We start from the raw sequence: 21,803 nt of genomic DNA on the forward strand, positions 1-21,803 counted from the left end.
CCCCTTGCTCCGATGGGTGCAACTCTTGGGCTTCGGGGGCCAGCTCAAATGTTGAGGTAGGTGACTTGGATAGGAAAGCAGGGACCTTACCAAAAGCTCTTACATCTGTTGATACTTGAGGCAACTCACACCAGCTTTGCACGTTCCCAGATTGCAGGCAATAGACCTCAGCTTGGCAGAGCCACGCTGGCATAAGACCTGGCTCCAAAGGGGTTCACTGAGCCCGCATTGGGGTTTTGAAGAAAATTAACATGGGGGACGGATCAACTGGTATCCAGCAAAAATCCATAAGAGGTCCGAACAAAGTACTGCTGAAAATTCAAAGGGGTTAACACGCACATACCTCAGGTGTGCCCAGGAACAATGAACAAGACTTGGACGCGGGAGATAATGAGGCACCAGATGATACTGAACAGAGTATGTCATCCGACACACGAAACACCACTACACCCAACACTAGTGGGTGAAGGTACCACGCAAGTGGCCAGGGACTCACTCGACCCGCAGCTTTATCACCAGTATCCCCAAGTCTGGAAAGAGCTTAGGGGCGACTTCTCAGAGGACAGGGAGGACATTTCCGGCGGGCCGGTGGACCAGAGAGGTCTCAGGCAAGGGCCAGGGCAGCCGAGCCCAACCCGGCCTTGCGGACCGCGAATCCCGAGCGTCCCCTAGTGACTCAGCCGCGGGACAAGGTCGCTGGTGCCTCTCCTCCCGCCCTGGGCGACGCCATCGCCGGAGGCTGCCGGTTGCTTGAGGGTTCCCGGGAGAGGCGAACGGCGCAGAGCGTTAGGCTGCGACCATCCTAGGGCGGTGCGCGCCGCACAAGAAAAGAACCGGGCGTCCGGTAAGGCCGGCTGGGCTCTCCGCCCGCTGTGCGACCTTTCCCTTCCTTCCCTCCACCCCCTCGCCCCGGAGGGCGACACCACCGCCTGGAGAGCGGAGGAAGAGCGGTGCAGCTCCTTCCGAGTGTCGCCGTGGGTGGCTCTGAAAAGAGCCTTTGGATGCGATGGAACCTCGAGCCGGGCGAGCGCCTGACTTCTTAAGCCCGCTCCCCGCGGATGCGGCGGGCCAGCTGGATGTCCTTGGGCATGATGGTGACGCGCTTGGCGTGGATGGCGCACAGGTTGGTGTCCTCGAACAGCCCCACCAGGTAGGCCTCGCTGGCCTCCTGCAGCGCCATGACGGCCGAGCTCTGGAAGCGCAGGTCGGTCTTGAAGTCCTGCGCGATCTCGCGCACCAGCCGCTGGAACGGCAGCTTGCGGATCAGCAGCTCGGTGGACTTCTGGTAGCGCCGGATCTCGCGCAGCGCCACGGTGCCGGGCCGGTAGCGGTGGGGCTTCTTGACGCCGCCGGTGGCCGGCGCGCTCTTGCGGGCCGCCTTGGTGGCCAGCTGCTTGCGCGGGGCCTTGCCGCCGGTCGACTTGCGCGCGGTCTGCTTGGTTCGGGCCATGGCGGACAGAGGCACTAGCTCTCCGGCGCGGCGGCAGGGACAGTGACCTGGTGCCCGCCCGCCGCCGCAGTCTTTATAGGCACAGTCTTTTCCCGATTGGGCGGGGAGAAATTGAAAAGTCCCGCGCAGGCCGTCCGTTGGCTGTGACGTCACCCGCACCGGCCTCCGCGGTTGGTTCGGGCGGGACCCTGCCGCCCCGAGCGCCCCACGCCCCCTCCGCGGCCTCGCCTGCCCGGTCCGCTCTGCCCGCGCTCTGCCCACCGCGTCTTCTTTCCCTCCCTCTCGCGTCTTGGGTCGCTGCTCCGTCCGTCCGAGGGTTCCTTCCCTCTTCGGCCCTTCGTCCCCTTGGAGCACGCTGCCCGCGACGCCCTCCTCCGCACGCTTTGTGGCTCCCGAGTCGAGCCTCAACTTTTACTTGACCCCGGTCCCCGAACGCCTAGTCCCGCCTCCCTCCCGCTCCCGGGTGGCTTCGGGGCGGACCGTTCGTGCTTCTCGGGTGGGAGGGTTGTGTCCCCTCCGGGGCGCCACATCCCGCCTCTGGAGGCCTAGGCGACCCAGGCCCGCCGCGCTCGCCTGCAGCAGACAGGGCTTGCGCTGGTGACTACGTCCCCTAGGGGCTACCGGGCCTCCTTTGGGCGGGGGGGGGGGGGTCCCTCAAGAGCCCGAAAGAACGTGTGTGGGGTGGGGAGTGGTGTCACATACTGGTGGGAGCCACCGCCGCGGCGTTAGCGTTACTGACCCGGGCTGCCCGTGGAGCGGTGTCCGGTCCCCGCCGTGCTGGGCTCCAAGACTCACGGCCCACCCGGCAAGGGCCGGCAGACTCCAGGCTCAAGCCTCGGAGAGAACGGCCGGGAGCACGAGGCGAAGGGCTCTCCCCGCGCTCGCCGGCCGGCAGTCCCCTCCGGGTCACCGCTTACTACGGGGCGGGGGCAGGGGCGGTTACTGTAACAACTCCTTTCACTTGAGGGTGTGGGTGGCTCTGAAAAGAGCCTTTGATTTCACAGGCACCCCCTTCGGGGCGCGCGGGCTGCAGTGGGCGGCTACCGGACGCCTGTCCCACTTCACTTCCCCTTTGCCTTGTGGTGACTCTCCGTCTTCTTCGGGAGCAACACGGCCTGGATGTTGGGCAGGACGCCGCCCTGGGCGATGGTCACTTTGCCCAGCAGCTTGTTCAGCTCCTCGTCGTTGCGGATGGCCAGCTGGAGGTGACGGGGGATGATGCGCGTCTTCTTGTTGTCGCGGGCCGCGTTGCCAGCCAGCTCCAGGATCTCGGCCGTCAGGTACTCGAGCACCGCCGCCATGTAGACGGGCGCGCCGGCCCCCACCCGCTCGGCGTAGTTGCCCTTGCGCAGCAGGCGGTGCACCCGGCCCACCGGGAACTGGAGGCCAGCGCGCGACGAGCGCGACTTGGCCTTGGCGCGGGCCTTGCCTCCCTGCTTGCCACGGCCGGACATGACAGCGACAGTCAACACGACCAGCTCCCGCCTGAACACCCGGGAAGTCGCGGCAAACGGCGCCGCTTCACCCTTTTATAGGCAGAACGGCGATTGTCGGTGGTGTGCTCTCATTGGCCAAAGCACAGTTTTGCCCCATGACCAATAGGAGAGCTCAGTCAGAATCCGTTCATTTACATAATCTCGTCTCCCTCTCCTCCGCGCCGCCGAAAACCCGCGAATCACAGCGTGGCGCGATCGCGACCTTAATTTGCGTACGGCCGCTATAAGTACGCGGTCGTTTCCGGTGCGCCCCTGCGCTTCTCCTGCGCTGCGCTTCTCCTGTAGCGATAGCCTTCCCGGTCTCCAGCTGCCCGCGCTTCTTGCCTCTGGCTTCTCGCCATGCCGGAGCCGGCCAAGTCCGCTCCTGCCCCCAAGAAGGGCTCCAAGAAAGCCGTCACCAAGGCCCAGAAGAAGGACGGCAAGAAGCGCAAGCGCAGCCGCAAGGAGAGCTACTCCATCTACGTGTACAAGGTGCTGAAGCAGGTGCACCCCGACACGGGCATCTCGTCCAAGGCCATGGGCATCATGAACTCGTTCGTCAACGACATCTTCGAGCGCATCGCCGGCGAAGCGTCCCGCCTGGCGCACTACAACAAGCGCTCGACCATCACGTCGCGGGAGATCCAGACGGCCGTGCGCCTGCTGCTGCCCGGGGAGCTGGCCAAGCACGCCGTGTCCGAGGGCACCAAGGCGGTCACCAAGTACACCAGCTCCAAGTGAGTCCCCGCCGGGGACGCGCTGGCTTCCAAAGGCTCTTTTCAGAGCCATCCCACCTTTCAGTGAAAGAAGCTGTCTTAATTTCGAGTTTGCCTTTTTGACTTACATTGTAGTCAAGAAAATCCATCCTGTTGAGCACTTACCCACCTGTCAAGCAGTTGGTTAATGTTGGAGAAATCATAATGTGGGTTTTCTCAGCCAGTTGGGAAATATTGCGGTAAATGCTCTTAAAATTTCTTTTGCCTTGGCCTTGTTGTATCTGTTCCTACCTAGTGAAATGCTATTTGACAAGCTTGCCTACGCAGGATAGAAAAGTCTAAACAAAGGCACAACCATGTTAAAAACGTGAGATTTTTTTTAAAAAAATTTTTAAAAATGATTCTGAGGTGTTTATGATATAGGACCGCTCTGTTTATCGTATAAAACCAAAATCATATGGTGATAGTGTTTTCCCCCACTACCACTTTAAAAAGCTTTTTAGATTTAAGGGTTAATTGTATACAACAGCAACAAAATATGCTGGATTTCACAATTGATTTTGGGGAGGTCAAATATTTCACAACAGAGGTTGATTGGTTTGAGAGTATTTGTGCTTTGAGAACCCTTGGACTGTTTTAGGCGGGGAATGAAGTAACAGAACTTAACCTTAAAAAAGAAAGAAACTGGGGATTATTGGCTGACCATAGTAGAAGAACTTGATGCTGTGTTTGGGGCTAGAGCTGTGGAAGTTTTTCTTTGAAGAGGCAGCAGTAGGAGCTGGGGCTATGGCAAACCTATTGCCTAGTGCATTGGAGACCTTGAGTTCCGCCCTCAGCACTGCATAGAAATAAATAAATAAAACAACATGCTGTCCATCTACAACTACAAAAAAAAAAAAAGGCATCAGTACAATAGAGTAAGGATTTGAAAGCAAGAATGATTATAGACAATGTGCTTTGGAGGGCACAACATGGGGGAATCAGAGAACTGAGTTACTCATAGAACTCGGACAACCTTAGAGACCTGCTATAACTTCAGACTTCCAATTAAGCCAGCTTGTTTGACATTCTCTTACTTAGCTTGAATCTTGAAACATTTTGGGAATAACAATAATTTCCCAGAATATTAAAAATGATGCTAGAACCTTTACGTTGAAAAGTCTCATAGAAGTCAAATATGGGAGATGAGGAAAAACAGCTATATAGGTTTGTTTCATTTTTCTTTTCTCTCTCTCTCTCTCTCTCTCTCTCCCCCTTCTCTCTCTCTCTCTTTCTCAATTGGTAAAGACTTATGGTGATGTAGCTCAGTGGCAGAGCATATGTGTAGCATGCATGAGTGCATGAGTTCAATCCCCAACACTGTAAATAAAAAAAAGAAAAAGAAAAAAACATGCTGTGGTTACAACTCAGTGGTAGAGGGCTCAACTTGAATTGTACGATGCCCAGGATTTGATCCTCAGCATTGAAAAACAAACAAGAAATTCACATATGGATTATATATTAGTTAATATTATTGAATCAATACTAAATTTGTTTGGTGCAATGACGATAATGTGGATGATAATGTAGGGTATACATGATAATGTAGGAGAATGTTCCTTTCAAGAAAGACATGCCACACAGTATTTAGAAGAAGTGTCAACAATTTCCAGGTTATTTTCAAATGGTTCAGGGTTTGTGTGTGTATGGGCCCATAGGATACTTGATATTTCCATTTGGAAACCTAGCAGGAGTCTAAAAATTTATTTCAAAATAATACTTTTGGTTTTTCTTCTCCAAATCTGTTCTTTAGTCATATCAGTAAAGAGCAATTGGTAACCCCAAACCTGCAATAAATCCTTGATTCCTTGTTTTCTGTTATAACCTACAGTCAGTCAGTTTCACTGTTTCAAGACATATTTTAAAGGAAAGTATGTCATTTGTTGGTAAACGAAGAACTTCGTGCTAATGTGAAATATGCCATTCAGAAAGCCAAGAGTCAAATGTATTCTCTCATATGTAGAAGCTAGGGAGAGAGGAGAAAAAATAATGGATCTCATGAAAATAAAAGTGAAACTGGAAGGGTGTTGTCCCGGGCCATCCATGGGTTGCATATGGGTCACCATGCATGGAAGCATTGTGGATAGAGACATCCGGTATCTGGGAATGACCAGTGAACATTTTCTCTGGTCAAGTGCCCAGGGATAATGTGAATCGCTATTGGGTTCTGTGGCCCACACAGCACCTGAGATGGATGTGACCTGCTAAAATGTCAGTCAACCAGCTGACTGTAAGATATCAGGAAGCAAGATTCCACCCTTGAAACTTTATCCCTGCCTTTGATTTATCCTGTTAAATAAACCATTGGAGCCATTTTGTCTTTCCTAGTTCCAGAACCCACGTGGACTAGATCTGTCAGGGGGGTCACTTTCTGTAAATATATTTCTGAGTATTTGTGCTTTGTTATTTACTAATTATTTGAGATTATAAATTTAGGGTGGCTTGGATTATCCTGGGCAGGAAGAAGTACCCCTTAATGAGATGCTGGTCATCATCCCTCCACCCACCCCACATAGAGTATTATGGTTTTGATACTGAAGCCAGATTTACAGATAGGTAGTTAGTGTAGTTAGGTAAATCGGATCTAATATTGACTAAGATAAAGAAAATGAAGACCATTATTGAGAATGGAGTCCAGGAAACCAGAACTGCACCTGGGGAAATTGAAATGTTAATGTCCCCAAGGCCCAGAACCCATCCTAAGGAGCTGTTAATGAAGTAGTTCCCAACAAACAGGGAGGGTGCTAATCAAAACCCCAGGCCCTTCCTGCCCAGATTACTCCTCCAGTTCACCTACCTCCCACCATCTGACCTTCCCACCTGCATTCTGTCACTGCAGGATAGAGGGAAACAAAGGACAGGAATGTGGGAGGACTAAAAGACCTTAGCTATAAAAAAGGGAAGACCTCCCCCTTCCATGGATTCCCCCTTTTGGGTCCCCTTCTTCCTCTGGGAGGAAGCCCTTTCTGCTGTCCTTTAATAAAGCCTTCCACTCTCCACTCTCCACTTGCCTCAGCGTGCTTCTCTGGTGTTAAACCTCAGCATTTGGGGAAGCAAGGACTCATCACCAGTAAACAGTGGTAACAGATTGGAGGTTCCACCGAGATCTACACCGAGAGAAACTTCTCTCCATGCACCCCACATATGTCTGAGGTGCATCTTTCTCTCTTCTGGAGGGTGATGTGGGCACCCGATGGCTATTTAAATGCATCTAGTGCGGCCGCCAGCCACTCTTCAAGACTCAGGTGAGAGGTTTCCCGGCCTAGGCAGCTCCCAATCACCTGTTCAATGCAGAGCAGGCATGTTGGGTTCTGCCAAAGCCGCTTCCCACTTTTCTGTCTGAGCCCAGAGAGCAATTGGCGTGAGTAATACAGTGTCCCTAATAACAGTAATACAGTAACCTGTCTTGGATGAGCGGAGGTGAAGGAAGGAGTTTGGGACAACTGTAGAATTCTGGTCTGGGCTACACTCATGTTCCCAAGGTTCCTTTCTCTTGAGCCCCCTCCCGACAGCCCTCAGGGGTATCTAGAGTGATGGGTAGATGAATGGCACTGAGGGAAAGCCCCAAGTTCATTTGCCTCCGTGTGGGCTACACAATACTCCCAACCCCGCATCCATTCCTTCTTGGATGCTCCCATTCCTTTGCTGGTCAGAAACACTGGAAATTCAGGTTGTAGGACTGAGAGAAAGACATGGGATTATTAGTAACAAGGTGCCCAGGTTCCTTCATGTGAATAGGCAACTTTCACTAGTCTATTTTAAAATTTACCCATTACCATTCCGATACTTAAAATGTGCTGTGTTCTCTTTAAGCTGCCAGAGGGAGGCATTTTAAAATCAACCTTTCTAAGAGTCCCTCCAATAGAAAGTGCTATATGCCTTACAACCAGTAGATATTCCTCACCCTCAGGAGATTCCTTTAGTCTACGGGGCAAAAAGGCAACAAGAAGAGTGTGTGATTCTCTTTTGTTGTGGGTTTTATAGTGGCAGGAAGGAAAGCAGTAATGCCCTTAAGTCTGAATCCTCCCAGGGTCTGGCACAGGGCAAACTGGGACCCTAGCACTTTGCCAAAGGGGACCAGAAACACTTAGCAAAGCAAGATGAGAGACGGTGTTTTCTGGATCCTAAAGAAGCTCAAACTTAGGGAGATGTCCCTAATAAGAACATTTTTTTTTTTCTGGCGTGACACCTGAGTCCTGTTTTTTCTCTTCTCACCCAGAAGGGAGCTTCTCTTTCCAGGGTGCTCGGTGCACCACTTACCTGCATATTGAAAAATTGGGATAAGTTTGACCCACAGACGCTCAAAAAGTGCCTCATTTTCTTCTGCTGCCAGGTCTGGCTTCAATACAAACTCCCTGATGGAGAAAGCTGGCCACCAAAGGGAAATATGAATTTTAATATAATTTTGCAGCTCAATAAATTTTGCAAAAGGGAAGGGAAATGGTGTGAGGTGCCATATGTCCAGGTTTTCTTTGCCCTAAGGGAAAACCCCAAATTATGCCAACAATGTAAAGTAGATTTAGTTATGTTATCTGCCATGGGGGAGAAAATCTTAAGGAATCACCTACTGAGGAGAAAGAATCAAGAGGACCCACAAAATCTCCATCCCCTGTTGATGTGCAACAGTGGACCTCCAGTCACCCATATCCTGGCCTCTCTCCATCTGCCCCAATAGATGAAACATATTACCCCTCAAAGAGATGACAGGAGGAGAATTTGGACCAATCAAAGTACATATCCCCTTCTCCCTTCAAGACCTAAGACAGATAAAAACAGACTTAGGGAAATTTTCAGAGGATCTGGATAAATATATTGAGGTATTTCAAAACTTATGCCAGGAAAGATATTATGGAAAGATATTATGCTATTACTCAACCAGACTTTGACCTCCAATGAGAAGGAAGCAGCCCTAAGAGCAGCTGAACAGTTTAGGGATGACTTAAACCTTGCTCATGCCCAAGCAGCACAGACCAGGAACAAACCCAATTAACCATCTTGGCCACAGGCAGTTCTCAGAAATGATCCTGAGTGGGACCCAAATGATGAACAGGATGTTTGGAAAATTAGACATTTCCAAATGTTGGTCCTCGAGGCCCTCAGGAGAATCAAGCAAAAGCCCATTAACTATTCTAAGGTTTCAGAAATTATTCAAGGCCCCCAGGAAAGCCCTGCTCTTTTCATGAAGAAACTCAGGGAGGCAATGAGAAAACACACCACTGTGGATTCTGAACCCATAGAGGGCCACCTACTTTTAAAGGACAAATTTAGGGGCTGGGGATGTGGCTCAAGCGGTAGCGTGCTCACCTGGCATGTGTGCGGCCCGGGTTCGATCCTCAGCACCACATATACATAAAGATGTTTATAATAGTGTTTATTATTTTTAAAATAAACATTAAAAATTCTCTCTCTATTTCTTAAAAAAAAAAAAGGACAAATTTTTACTCAGCCAGCCCCAGACATTTGGAGGAAATTACAAAAATTGGCATATGGCCCTGATCAGTCTTTAGATGACATCCTCTCAACCGCGCAACCAGCACGCTAGCTTCATTCTAGAGGTTCGAAGCATAGAAGTTAACTAGTGAGATCAAAGTAAACACACATAAACTCAAATTACCTTTTTCTTTGACCAGGTCTGAGACGGCTCTCCCCTTACCCGGTGGGGCAACGAGGTTTACACAAGACTCACAGGAGAGAGGGAGAGGGAGAGGGAGAGGGAGAGGGAGAGGGAGAGGGAGAGGGAGAGGGAGAGGGAGAGGGAGAGGGAGAGGGAGAGGGAGAGAGAGAGAGAGAGAGAGAGAGAGAGAGAGAGAGAGACCACGCCAGAGGATGGCCTTTTATTGGGGAACAAGAAATTCAGGGGAAAATTCCATCCAATGAAGGTTGAGGAGGACAGCATTCCAAGGTCAGGGTCAGTGATGGGTCTCAGGGTCAATGGTCAGTCACACCCCCACACAGATGGGCTCTTGCACCTAGAAAGGGTGGGGATTAGTTCTGACACAGTTTAGCCTCACACCCAGTCAGGGAGGTGCCCAATCACGTGCGAGAATGGCTTCCCACAATCCTCTGAGTTGCGACTTCCATTTTTTTATAATAGAGATCAACAGGAAAAGAAGGAGAAAGAGCGCAGAGACAGAAAAAGGACTAAAGCACTGGTATTTGCTCTTAGAGGAATAGGTTCCCAGGATGAAAAAGGAGGAAGACGAAATGCTCCTCAATCCACAAAAAGGGACATTGCAGAGAGGAAGGACATTTCAAACAGGATTGCCCACAAGCCAAGTGACCATCCCAAAAGCCCTGCCCTAAATGTCTAGGCAGTCACTGGAAGAGTGACTGTCCTCAGGGGCGAATGTCCTTGAAGCCAGACTCCTCCACACAGACCTGACAGGGGCCCGGGCTCAATTCTGGCTCCCATAACTCCTATCACTGCACATGAGCCCCAGGTATGCTTCTCTGTAGGGAGCCAAGAGGTCAGCTTCCTCTTAGATACTGGCACCAGTTATTCTGAACCAGTTATTCTTACCCCGGACTTCTGTCCTCTAATACTATACTGTACAAGCAGTGTCTGGATGGCCTGTTACCAGAAAGTTTACTCCCCCACTGAGGTGTGAGTGGGACGAGATGACGTTTTCTCATGCATTTTTTATTAACCCAGAATGTCCTACCCCTTTATTGGGAAGAGACTTACTACAAAAACTTCAGACATTCATTACAATGAATTTGGGAAGACGAGGACCATTATGTTTGCAACATAAACCCTGAAGTGTGGGCTACTGAAGGCAAAATTGGAAGGGCAAAAAGTGCAGCCCCAATCAATATAGTCTTAAAAGACCCTTCTGTCTTTCCACATCAGAGACAATATCCCCTATGCCCAGAGGCAAAAAAGGGCTTATTGAAGATCATTCAGAACCTCAAATGACAGAAACTTTTAGTGCTCTGCAACAGCCCATGTAACACACCCATTTTAGGAACTAAAAAACCCAATGGGGAATGGCAACTAGTCCAGGACCTGAGAATAATTAATGAAGCAGTTGTTCCTCTCCACCCTATAGTTCCTAATCCATACACTCTGTTTTCTGAGATTCCAACAGCTGCTGCTTGGTTTACTATGTTAGACTTTAAAAATGCCTTTTTCTATATACCCTTAGACTCCCAATCACAATATCTGTTTGCCTTTGAGGAACCAAATAGCAGATCTCAATTAACCTGGACAGTATTGCCCCAAGGATTCAGAAAATAACTCTCATCTGTTTGGCCAAACCCTAGCTAAGGACTTAACAGAGTTCGGAGATAAACACCTCTGACTGTCCTGCAATATGTAGATGACATAGTTTTATGCACCTCCACTCAAAAGGAATATCAAGAAGCCACTAAAGAAGTTTTAAACTTCTTAGCTGATAAGGGTTATAAAGTCTCAAAGAAAAAAGCTCAATTGTGCCCAAAACAAGTTCAATATTTAGGATTACGACTGTCTCAAGGAACCCACAATCTAGGACCAGAAAGAATAACCCCTATAGGACAATAACCTCTACCTCAAGCTATAAGGGAACTTAGAGGCCTCCTAGGCTTTGGATTCCTGGATATGGGGAAATAGCTAAGCCTCTTTATAGCCTCCTCAGAGAGACACTAAGCCAAGGAACAACTTCCCTGATATGGGAACCAAAACAGATTAAAGCCTTTAAGGCATTGAAAGGGGCCTTACTCCAAGCCCCTGCCCTCAGCTTACCTACTGAACAAAAATTCAACCGATTTGTCACTGAGAGGAGGAATAGCCCTGGGAGTGGTCACACAAAAGAAAGACCCACTTTACAAAATGCTTCTCATGCTGACGTTAATTTATGGCCTATAAATGAAGCTTTATCACAACCAGGTCATGGAAAGATTTTTACTTTAGAACAGGCCAACCTTCAGACTTCTACCTCTGTTAAATCCCATATAGGCCATCTAATTCTCTCCTTCCACCATCAGCACTGTCAACATGTCACAGGTATAAGGATGGTTACCATCAAGTTTGGGATGGAGATTTATGGTTCACTCCCATTACTGGGCATTTAAACCAAGAAGCTCCAATCTGTTGGGAACAACAAAACTATACCTATGACAAATGGCCTAATGCTACTGGAGAATTAGGATGGGCCTCAGAGCCACAATGCCAACAAATTATGGTTTTATAAGCCAATGACTGGTTTGGAACAGATTGGCTCTCTAGACCTAAAATTATTTGGCCAGCACCCAATGGGACTCAATGGATATGTGGAACTAACTTATGGTCCTGGCTTCCCCCAGGCTGGATAGGGAGATGTACTATTGGGTACCCCTGGATGCAGGGGAGATGAACCCCAAATACAGAACAGCCAGCAAACCTCCTCAATCTCAAACATAGATGGGAAGCATCTGTGTTTCATTGGTATGATCATCTAGCTTCACTGTTTATCTTACAAATTGGTTTAGAGGATGTAATGTGGCATGTAAAGACTTTAAACAATTATACTCAAACTGCTCCTCCACAAGGTTGAGGAAAGCATCTCTCTCCTGAAGTAACACTTATGAGGAAGGCCATCTTACAAAATCAGAAGGCTTTAGATGTCCTTACTGCAGCCCAAGGCAGTACTTGTGCCATTATTAAAACTGAATGTTGTGTTTACATCCCTGACAATTCTGGCAATGTGACTAATATGCTTAAAGATTTACATGCTCAGATAGAAGCCATGTCCTCGCCAACCTTGTCATGGGAACAATTTCGTAGCTTCTGGTTCTCTGGTACCTCCTTATGGAAAACATTGTTAGTCTCTGTCATTATCATCATTCTCATTGGCATATTCCTAGGCTGTGGCATTTATTGTTGCATTAATCTCATTCCAGTACTAATAACTTCTTGTTTCTCTTATAGACCACCCATTATGCAGATGGCCCTCCAGCCTGTTACTTCTCAATAGGACTTCTATTACGAACCACTCCATCGACCCGATTTTTTAAAAAAGGAACTCCAAACTGCTTGCTCCACACTGCCCCCTTCCAGCTCAAAGAAGCCTGAATGGTCATTATCCCCTTTTCTTATAGCAGTAAGGAGTTCCTAGGGTCTGCCACGCATCCAGCGCTGGCTTCATGAAAGAAGGTTAGATTCATAAGTAATTGCTAGGGAGTTTTCAATTAAAGAGACAGACTCTCATTACCTTTAATACCAGCTCCGAGATGGCTTCTCCTAGCTCCTGCCTCCAGCCACCTAATGTGATTGCAAGGTTTACAGAAGAGACGAGAGAGAGAGAGAGAGAGAGAGAGAGAGAGAGAGAGAGAGAGAGAGAGAGAGAAGAGAAGAGAAGAGAAGAGAAGAGAAGAGAGAAGAGAAGAGAAGGGAAGGGAAGAGAAGAGAAGAGAAGAGAAGAGAAGAGAAGAGAAGAGAAGAGAAGAGAAGAGAAGAGAAGAGAGTGGGCTTTTATTGGGGAACAAAAACTAAAAACTTCCGGGGAAAATCCCATCCAATAAAGGTTAAGGGGGGCAGCATCCCAAGGTCAGGGGCAAGGATTGGTCTTCAGGGCAGTGGCCAGGCACGCCTCTGCATCAACAAGCCTTCCGACCTGGAAAAGGGTGGGGAAGGCTCTGACACCACTGTTTAAACGCTTCTCATCCAGCCAGGGAGGTAACTCAAATCACGTGTGAGGATGGCCTCCCACAAGAGGGGGAGGGAATGAAGCCAGATTTAAAGATAGGTAGATAGTGTACTTAGGTAAATTGGGTCTAATATTGAATAAGAGAAAGAAAATGGAGACCATTATTGAGAATGCAGTCCAGGAAAACAGAGCAGCACCTGGGGAAATTAAAATGTTAATGTTCCCAAGACCAGAATCCTAAGGAACTGTCAATGAAGTAGCTCCCAGCAAACAGGGAGGTGCTAATCAAACCACCCTAGGCCTTTCCTGCCAAGATTACTCCCCCCTGCCCCATCAGTCCCCCTACCTCCCACCATCTGACCTTCCCACCTGCAATCTGTCACTGCAGGATAGAGGGAAACAAAGGACAGGAATGTGGGAGGACTAAAAGACCTTAGCTATAAAAAAGGGAAGACCTCCCCCTTCCATGGATTCCCCCTTTTGGGTCCCCTTCTTCCTCTGGGAGGAAGCCCTTTCTGCTGTCCTTTAATAAAGCCTTCCACTCTCCACTCTCCACTTGCCTCAGCGTGCTTCTCTGGTGTTAAACCTCAGCATTTGGGGAAGCAAGGACTCATCACCAGTAAACAGCAGTAAAAATATGAGATCTCCCCCAAAATCTTATGTGTGAGACAATGCAACAATTTTCAGAGGTGAAATGATTGTGAGAGCTATAAACTAATAAGCGAATTAATCCACTAATTCAGATTAACTGGGCAGGTAACCATAGGCAGGTAGTGAGAAACTGATGTGACTACATTTTTTTAAAAAAACAGCGTCTACCTCAGAGCAGGGCCTATCCAAAGGTCGGGGGAGTGACCCTTGTTCTTGGAAAACCCACAGAGCATTCCTAGGCACATAGCTAGGTGCTGAGTTGTTTGTCTGTAAATAACAGGAGAGATCTGTGGCGCTAGGTGTCCCTGACTCTGCAAAGCTAGTTCCTGGAAAGACCAAAGAATGTTTGAGGCCTAAGGCCTGACTGTGATAACCCTAGCAACAACCAATCAGCGTGAGACAGGGAAGATACCTGGAATGCCAGGTAACCCCCCCTCTCCCAGTAGTTTTGGTGATTGATAACATGTTAGGAAAACATGTAGTTTAGCACATACACCCCTCACAGCTTAAACCAATCAGTTCAAATGTATCCACCTCTTGAACTAACCAATCACCCTTACCCAATTTGTTCCCGCCAATAAATACACTAATCAATGTTAAGAGATGTTGTTTGATTTTCACGTGGGGTGAAATGATTTGCTGTGTGACGTTGTGACGCATAGAGTATCCCCCCCAAAATCTATAAATCCTCACTGAACTAAGGGCCGGCACTCACTCCTTGGGTTGTGAGTCCAGGCTCGAGCTTGCAATAAAGACTCTTTTATGATTGCATCGGATTCGGCTCCTGGGGGTCTATTGGGGTCCCACAAATCTGGCATAACAGTAGTGAGTAGCTGGAGGGGAAGTGTTGCAGTAATTCACTTGCAGGTCAGCATGGGAAAACAAAGAAAAAGAAGAAGCAGAGCAAGCAAAGCAGCAGCAGAAAAAAAAGTCCTTTATTGTGTATAAGCAATCTTTTTATAGTATTGTGAACAAAGAAGGCAGCCTTCCAACATCAATAAATCAGGTCTTTTAGCTAATTAAACATAGCGCATAGAAGTTTTACTTTCTAATCAGAAGTGACCCGCTTCTCATGGCTAATCCACTTTTGACCTGGAGTATGCTGAGCTCTGCTCTTTGTTTAGAACAGATAAAAAAATTTTTCTTAGCACCCTCTTAGCCCACTTGGCAGAACATCCCGTTTGCAGGCAAGTTCTCCCAAGGTCAGCAGACATCTCCTTTTCAAGCATGTCTGTTGTTACCTATCTAAACCTTGAAGAAGCCTCTCGTTTGCGAGCAGGCTCTCCCAGGGACAGCAAACATCTCGTTTTCAAGCATGTCCGCTGCTACTTATCTATACCTTGACAGAATATCCCGTTTGCAGGCAGACTCCATCAAGGACAGTAAAGTAACACAGTTACATTTGATTCTCTACATCTCCCTCCTTTTGTTTTTGTAAATGAGCCATAGCAGAAGCGATAAGGGATGTTTCATGTTTCAATTGCCTTCGCTTTTTCCAGCGTTGGAAGACTATGTACAAAACAAAACACAAAACAAGAATTATTACAGTGTTACCTAAAGAAGCTGACAACAAGGTAGAAAAATGACTTAAAGGATTTAAATTAGCAATACTTAGACAATTTTTGTAAAATGTTAGATCCTGTTAGTTCAGGTAATGTCTTACTAAAGGTGTCCATAATAGTCTTTTCCAAATTCATAATTTTTAAAGTTAATTTTTGATGTCCATTTAACCATCTTTTAACAGTTTCCCAGGAAATCACTGGTATTATATGGCACAGGAGTTACACAAATATGAGAAGAATTCCAGTCACACTTCAGTACACTTTTGGTAGTCAAGATAGTCACTTGATCGCCAAGCCAGGAAACAGTATGTTGTAAATCGATCACATCTGTAGCCAATTGAGAGTTTAAGTCCTTTTGTTGTTACCATAATAAATGAGCATCTTGATGCTATGTTCTCATGAAATTCACAGTTTGAATGTCTTGATGTAAAGTAACGCCAGCTACTGCAGCAGTGGCAGTTACAGAAGCAACTGCAAGGATTGAGGCTATAATTGTTCCTATTAATCGTAGAGAGCGATGTAACAAAACTTGAAGAGCATTGTACAAATGAGTAACAGACAATGAATCAGACCAAGGACGAGTCAAATTAACAGGCACCCACAATTCTGTGCGAGCTTTAACAATAACTAAAGAATAATTATTAATTTCTATTAATTCCCAATTAGTTCCATTTACACGTTGAGTAAGATAACAGTCTATACATGATATTGTTCCCCAAGTTACATTTCATTTCCAGTTTCCAATCATAAGAGAATAAGGGAATTTAACATATGTAGAAGCAAAATAAGATTATTATGTAGATGTACTTCAAAAGGAGAGGAAGGGGATACATCTAACGTGAAATTTCCAGTCCATACAGTGAGTTTCCCAGATACTGCCCATAATTTTCATATATCCCCTTGAATATTGGGAAACTTTATATGCTGTAACATTGGAGGGACCAAAGCATAATGTTGCATTTTAATTGTCTCAATATCCCAAGCATTTATTGTCCCATTATGTCGATGCCATCTTAAAGTACGATTTGACCAACTTTCTATAAATTCAGAATGATCAGGATTCCACCCAACTATAGTGATATTTTGATATTTGACTACTGTTTTAGGGTGATGATCATGGCATTTTTCCCACTCTAAATGAGTTAAAAAGGTTTCAAAATAATTAGCTGAACATAAAGGAAGATGAGTTCTGACAAAACATTTTTTAGATGATAGCCATGATTGATTAACATACATACTAGAGGTATTAAATCCTCGGGAAGATATCATGACAATAAAAACAGCAGTAGGGTAACTATGATAATTAACTCCACAACTATTATATGAAAGAGTAGTTATGTGCTATAAGAGGCAAACAGAAAGAATGAGCCCCTATACACAATGGGACTCCTTCAACAGCTACAGTTATATTAGAAATATTATACAGATTTTTATAGAATAGAATATTTTTAATTCCCCCACATACATGAGGGGGGAAAATTAGTATTATTAGTACACACACGAACTTTAGGTTTTCCCCAGGAAACATTGCGCACCAAAGGAGGGTTAGGAACATAGGCCCAATAAGCAAAAGAATGAGCAGAAATTATACTTACCTGGCAATTAATAACTGTAAGCATAGCTAATAAAAGATTAACAGGATTTAAAGGCTGATTTGCCTTTTGAAGGTTTTTTTCAGCTTCTTGAGTTAACTTTTTTATCTGTCCCCATGTTGGGGGGTTCGCTGTTCTCGTTGCCATTGTAGAAGTTCTCTGCAATGTTAGCTCCTGAAATTGTCTGACAAATGGGTCACTTATTTTGCAATTTGATAAGTCTTGAAGGTACCTAGAAAGGTGTTTTACCTGTAGAAATAAGAGCAAATCCCCTTCCCATGTGGTGCAACAACCTAGAAATCCATTCTTTATTTTCATCCCTGTTCCACATAGGTATTTCCAATTTGTAGAAATAATGGCTGAGATTTAAATGTAGAGAAATGTTGCTGGGCTGCAGGAACCTTGGAAGTTGACCAGACATTTAAAAAATTTAAAGTTAGTAAAGTTTTATGAAGTATATTTTGAGGTATATAAGCCATAGCCATATCCCCCCTTTTTATTTTTAGTATATATATATATTTTATTAACGTATGATTTGTCCTTTTTATAATAGCTTGACCCTGACTATTACAAGGTATGCCAAATATATATGTAATGTCATACTTTTGTAAAAATGAATGTAATTTTTGTGAGGTATATGCAGGTGCATTGTCAGTTTAAGTTCTAAAGGAATTCCCAAGATAGCAAAACAAGATAATAAATGAGAAATGATTGCATTAGCCTCTTTTTTTTTTTTTAAGATAAACTGTGGCCCAAGAAAATGAGTATTAGTGTCAATAGTATGATGTACATATCTTAATTGTCCAAATGACTGAATTATAACAACATCCATTTGTTAAAGGGCATTAGGATGGAGTCCCCTTGGATTAACACCAGGAGGACAATAAGGAATACTAAAAGAAGCACATGATGAACAGTTATTTTGTATTTATTATAAAGTCCTTTAGTGTTTGTAAGAAGTAAAGCATGTTCTAGATGAGCCTTTTGTAAGGGGAAATAATAGTTGATCAACATTTTGATTTTTTCTAGTTAATGGTCCTGGCAGTGTAGAATGTGTTCTAATATGAGTAAAATATACTGAAATTTGGCCTACTATTTTTGTTGTTATTTTTACATGTAGTTAGATAGGACATAGAGTCTTATCTTAGGTAAGTAGGGCTCTTTATAAATTTAAGTAAAGTGTTGTAGTTTTAAAGTTTATTATTATTTTTTTAAAATATTATATATTATAAATTTTATATAAATAATTTTTTAAGTTTATTTGAGTAAAAACTAACACAATATGATAACACATCTAAAACATGAAATAAAGAAAGGCTGAAAGCTTTTAGCTTTTTTTAGAAAAATAGAAAAAATGTTCTTGTGTTTTATAATATTAACCTTTATGTAGATAAGGCTCTCATTAACTTAAAAAAATATATTTAAATTGTACCTCAGTGTAAAAAGTAACATAAAACTTTATATATCTTATTGATAATAGGCCCAGTTATAGAACATTAAATGATATAAATAAATCTCCAATATGTTATTTTTATAAGCCTAAAATTACCATGTAACCTTTTGGAGAACACCAGCTTGATATAATTTTTTTTTTTTTTTAAAGCTTTATCTTAATGACTTGTATACTTGGAAAATATGAACACATTTAATATACAAAGAAGAGTAATAGTACCATAATTACTATTGATGTTTTTATATTAATTAAGTTTAGCTCTTAAAGAAATAGCATAATAGAATATTGCAAAATAAAAGTTGTTATTTAACCATATTTGTATAATCCTAATTTTTTCAAGATTATTTGTTCAAAAATTTACATATATAGCCAATGTATATAGACCTTTTTTATCACTTACTTAAAACTATATAGCCAACATACATAGACCTTCTTTATCATTTGCTTAAATTTTTTTATTTACTCACTTTCAGAAACACATTTTTTAATTAAATTTATACCTAGAACCTTTTAATTTTTTTTTAACCCCTTCTTTATTTATATTTTGAAATAATCCTTGTGAATTTTTGAATTTAGGCAAATTACTCCATTTTAATAAGAGATATTTTGTTATTTGTAGTACACAATTAATCACATTAGTTTACCATATTATGAAAATATAGTGTCTAAATATTAGGGATGATAAAGAACCATTTATTTATTTATATTATTTACCAACTTAAAAAATTATTAATAATGTTATCTAATGTAATTTAAGGAGTTAAAAGCATTTAATGGTATATTTAACATTTAGCATATTAACCTTGTAAATCAATCAGATATTTAACAAATATTTATAAACAAATACTCTTATGTCTAATTAATTTACTTATATTATCAAAACATTAGACAAGTATAATGAACCGTGTTAGCCATTTTTTGTTGTTGTTGTTGTTGAAGAAAAGTCCTAGAACCAAAGCACATCAGTCATTAACATGTTAAAGACGTCTTATTTTTATTTGTTTACCCAATTTAAATTGAACCATTTAAATCAGTGAATTAAAAATATTTGGATCCATTTTTTTTTTAATTTTTATGAGCGCTCTTTACATATATATCGATCTTTATATCATGTACATGACATATGGACATACACACAAACAGACATACAACATATAATACAAATGTGCACACATAACACAATAAAGGCCTTGTAGCTATTTTAGGTGAAATTTCCATTGTAATGTTTAAATATTTTACAGTTGATCAAAAATAGAACTGATCAGAAAAACATTAACTTAGGTCTGTAGGGTCAAAATTATGAGCTCAAAAAATATAGAATCTAGGAAAAAGTAAGAGTCCTAGAAAAATGACCGGCCAGTAATTAGAAAGTATCATAAAATTTATTTATATATTTTATTTTATTTTTTATGATCCCTTTTAAAATGACCTGCTTTTCCACAATTGAAACAAGTTCCTGATTTATTGGGTTTAAGGGCTCCAGCCACGGCTGCAGCAAAAACAGAAACTTTGATGTTTAATTCCTCCCACTCCAGCACAAGCTCTCACATATTTACTCAATGAGGCGTTTTGCCCTTTTAATGGCCCCAAAATATGCTTACATTTAGGATTTGCATTTTTAAATGTTAATGTTTTTAGTAATACCTTTGCTATTTGATCTTGACTCATTGCCTTCATAACAAAAGTACGCGGTCTTGTAAGAAAATCAGTGTAAGTTTCAGTAGCCCCTTGCATAGATTTAGTAAAGGAAGGTTGTGCCTGACCAGTGGGTATCACACATCTCTAAGCTCTTAAGAAAACCTGTCAACTTGTTGGAGATCTGGATCTGTATATTGAGCCTGTCTCTAAAGGCACGGTAATTACCTTCCCCCATTAACTTATCCTCCATAGATCCCGGGGGATTTTGAGCTTCATTCTCTCCAGCTTGTTTTTGTGCCTCATCTTCCCATCAACTTCTCAATTGTAACCACTGAGATCCCTCCAAAACTGTTTTGGTTAATGCCTCCCAATCCAAAGGAATAAGTAGTTTAGAAGTTCCCAAATTTTCTAACATATCTAACACAAAAGGAGACTGAGGGCCATATTGAAAGGCTGTAGCTTTTAAATCCTTTATAAACTTGTATTTCACTGCAGTATAGTGAACATCAATCATAGGGGATTTTGAAGGTTTTGTTGTCTAGTTTTAGGAAACAAATGTGGTGGATCAACAAAACAACCATGAGGGGCTGCAAGATCATCATCATCATGTATCATAGTAAGAGGAAATGAAAAACATTGTTGTTCTCTACACACATTAACTCTATACTCTGTCATTGGAAAGAGAGAAGCATTAAAAGGAGCAGTAGGTTTAAGAGAGGACCTTTGTTTTTTTTTTTTTTTAATTGCATTTTATCCACAAATTTATCCATAATTTCTTTCATATTGGAATCACTATCTGAACTTTTTGAATCTTCCTTATCGCCCAGATCTGATTTAGGAGAGTCATCTATAGTATCACAAATATTTTCTTAGGGCTCCGTTTTGTTAACCTTATTATCAGATTTTGATGTATTAACTTGTCTTTCACAAAGAGAGCCCTTTTATTATTGCTTTCTAATAATTGTAATGCCTGAGTAATAGCGCTACATAATGTTCAAATCTTTAAAGAAATAACATTTCCAGCCTGATGCTGTTTACGGAGCTCTTTCTGAATCAATTTCCATTCTCCTAAATTTAACTGGACCTTAGTTTGATATTGGAACCAGTGACAATGACATTCTATAATTTTAAATAACTCCTTGAGTCTCTTATGAGATGTTTTCACACCTATGGAATATAATAATCCTTGTAGTAACTCCATGTATTGTTCCTTTAAGGACGGGGAGTTTCCCATGTTAGTTCTGAAAGTCCCCCTAAAGTTTCTTTCAACTTGGGGTGCTACCTTTCAATATTTGTTAGTTCTGAAAGTCCCCCTAAAGTTTCTTTCAACCTGGGGCGCTACCTTTCAATATTTGTTAGTTCTGAAAGTCCCCCTAAAGTTTCTTTCAACTTGGGGCGCTACCTTTCAATATTTGTTAGTTCTGAAAGTCCCCCTAAAGTTTCTTTCAACCTGGGGCGCTACCTTTCAATATTTGTTAGTTCTGAAAGTCCCCCTAAAGTTTCTTTCAACCTGGGGCGCTACCTTTCAATATTTGTTAGTTCTGAAAGTCCCCCTAAAGTTTCTTTCAACCTGGGGCGCTACCTTTTAATATTTTGTGAATCCCGAAAGTCCCCCTTTCGTT

At 43.6% G+C, this 21,803-nt stretch overlaps 3 protein-coding genes across 3 annotated transcripts; 1 reads left to right on the top strand and 2 right to left on the bottom strand.

Annotated features, from left to right (window-relative positions):
- Positions 1-860: 860 nt before the first annotated feature.
- LOC144249184 (histone H3) lies at positions 861-1,505 on the bottom strand. Its single transcript, XM_077791409.1, has one exon. The coding sequence runs from the start codon at positions 1,448-1,450 to the stop codon at positions 1,040-1,042; it is 411 nt and encodes a 136-aa protein (XP_077647535.1). The 5' UTR covers positions 1,451-1,505; the 3' UTR covers positions 861-1,039.
- Positions 1,506-2,511: 1,006 nt separating this feature from the next.
- On the bottom strand, positions 2,512-2,920 carry LOC144249111 (histone H2A type 2-A). The gene has a single exon (XM_077791303.1). The coding sequence runs from the start codon at positions 2,902-2,904 to the stop codon at positions 2,512-2,514; it is 393 nt and encodes a 130-aa protein (XP_077647429.1). The 5' UTR covers positions 2,905-2,920.
- Positions 2,921-3,151: 231 nt separating this feature from the next.
- LOC113193470 (histone H2B type 2-E) lies at positions 3,152-6,597 on the top strand. Its single transcript, XM_077803733.1, has one exon. The coding sequence runs from the start codon at positions 3,286-3,288 to the stop codon at positions 3,664-3,666; it is 381 nt and encodes a 126-aa protein (XP_077659859.1). The 5' UTR covers positions 3,152-3,285; the 3' UTR covers positions 3,667-6,597.
- Positions 6,598-21,803: the final 15,206 nt, after the last annotated feature.

This window comes from Urocitellus parryii, chromosome 11, assembly GCF_045843805.1.
Source record: "Urocitellus parryii isolate mUroPar1 chromosome 11, mUroPar1.hap1, whole genome shotgun sequence".
NCBI classification, from domain to species: domain Eukaryota; kingdom Metazoa; phylum Chordata; class Mammalia; order Rodentia; family Sciuridae; genus Urocitellus; species Urocitellus parryii.

Coding starts and splice junctions, on each gene's coding strand:
- LOC144249184 (XM_077791409.1), bottom strand. CDS start 1,450: ATGGCCCGAACCAAGCAGACCGCGCGCAAGTCGACCGGCGGCAAGGCC.
- LOC113193470 (XM_077803733.1), top strand. CDS start 3,286: ATGCCGGAGCCGGCCAAGTCCGCTCCTGCCCCCAAGAAGGGCTCCAAG.
- LOC144249111 (XM_077791303.1), bottom strand. CDS start 2,904: ATGTCCGGCCGTGGCAAGCAGGGAGGCAAGGCCCGCGCCAAGGCCAAG.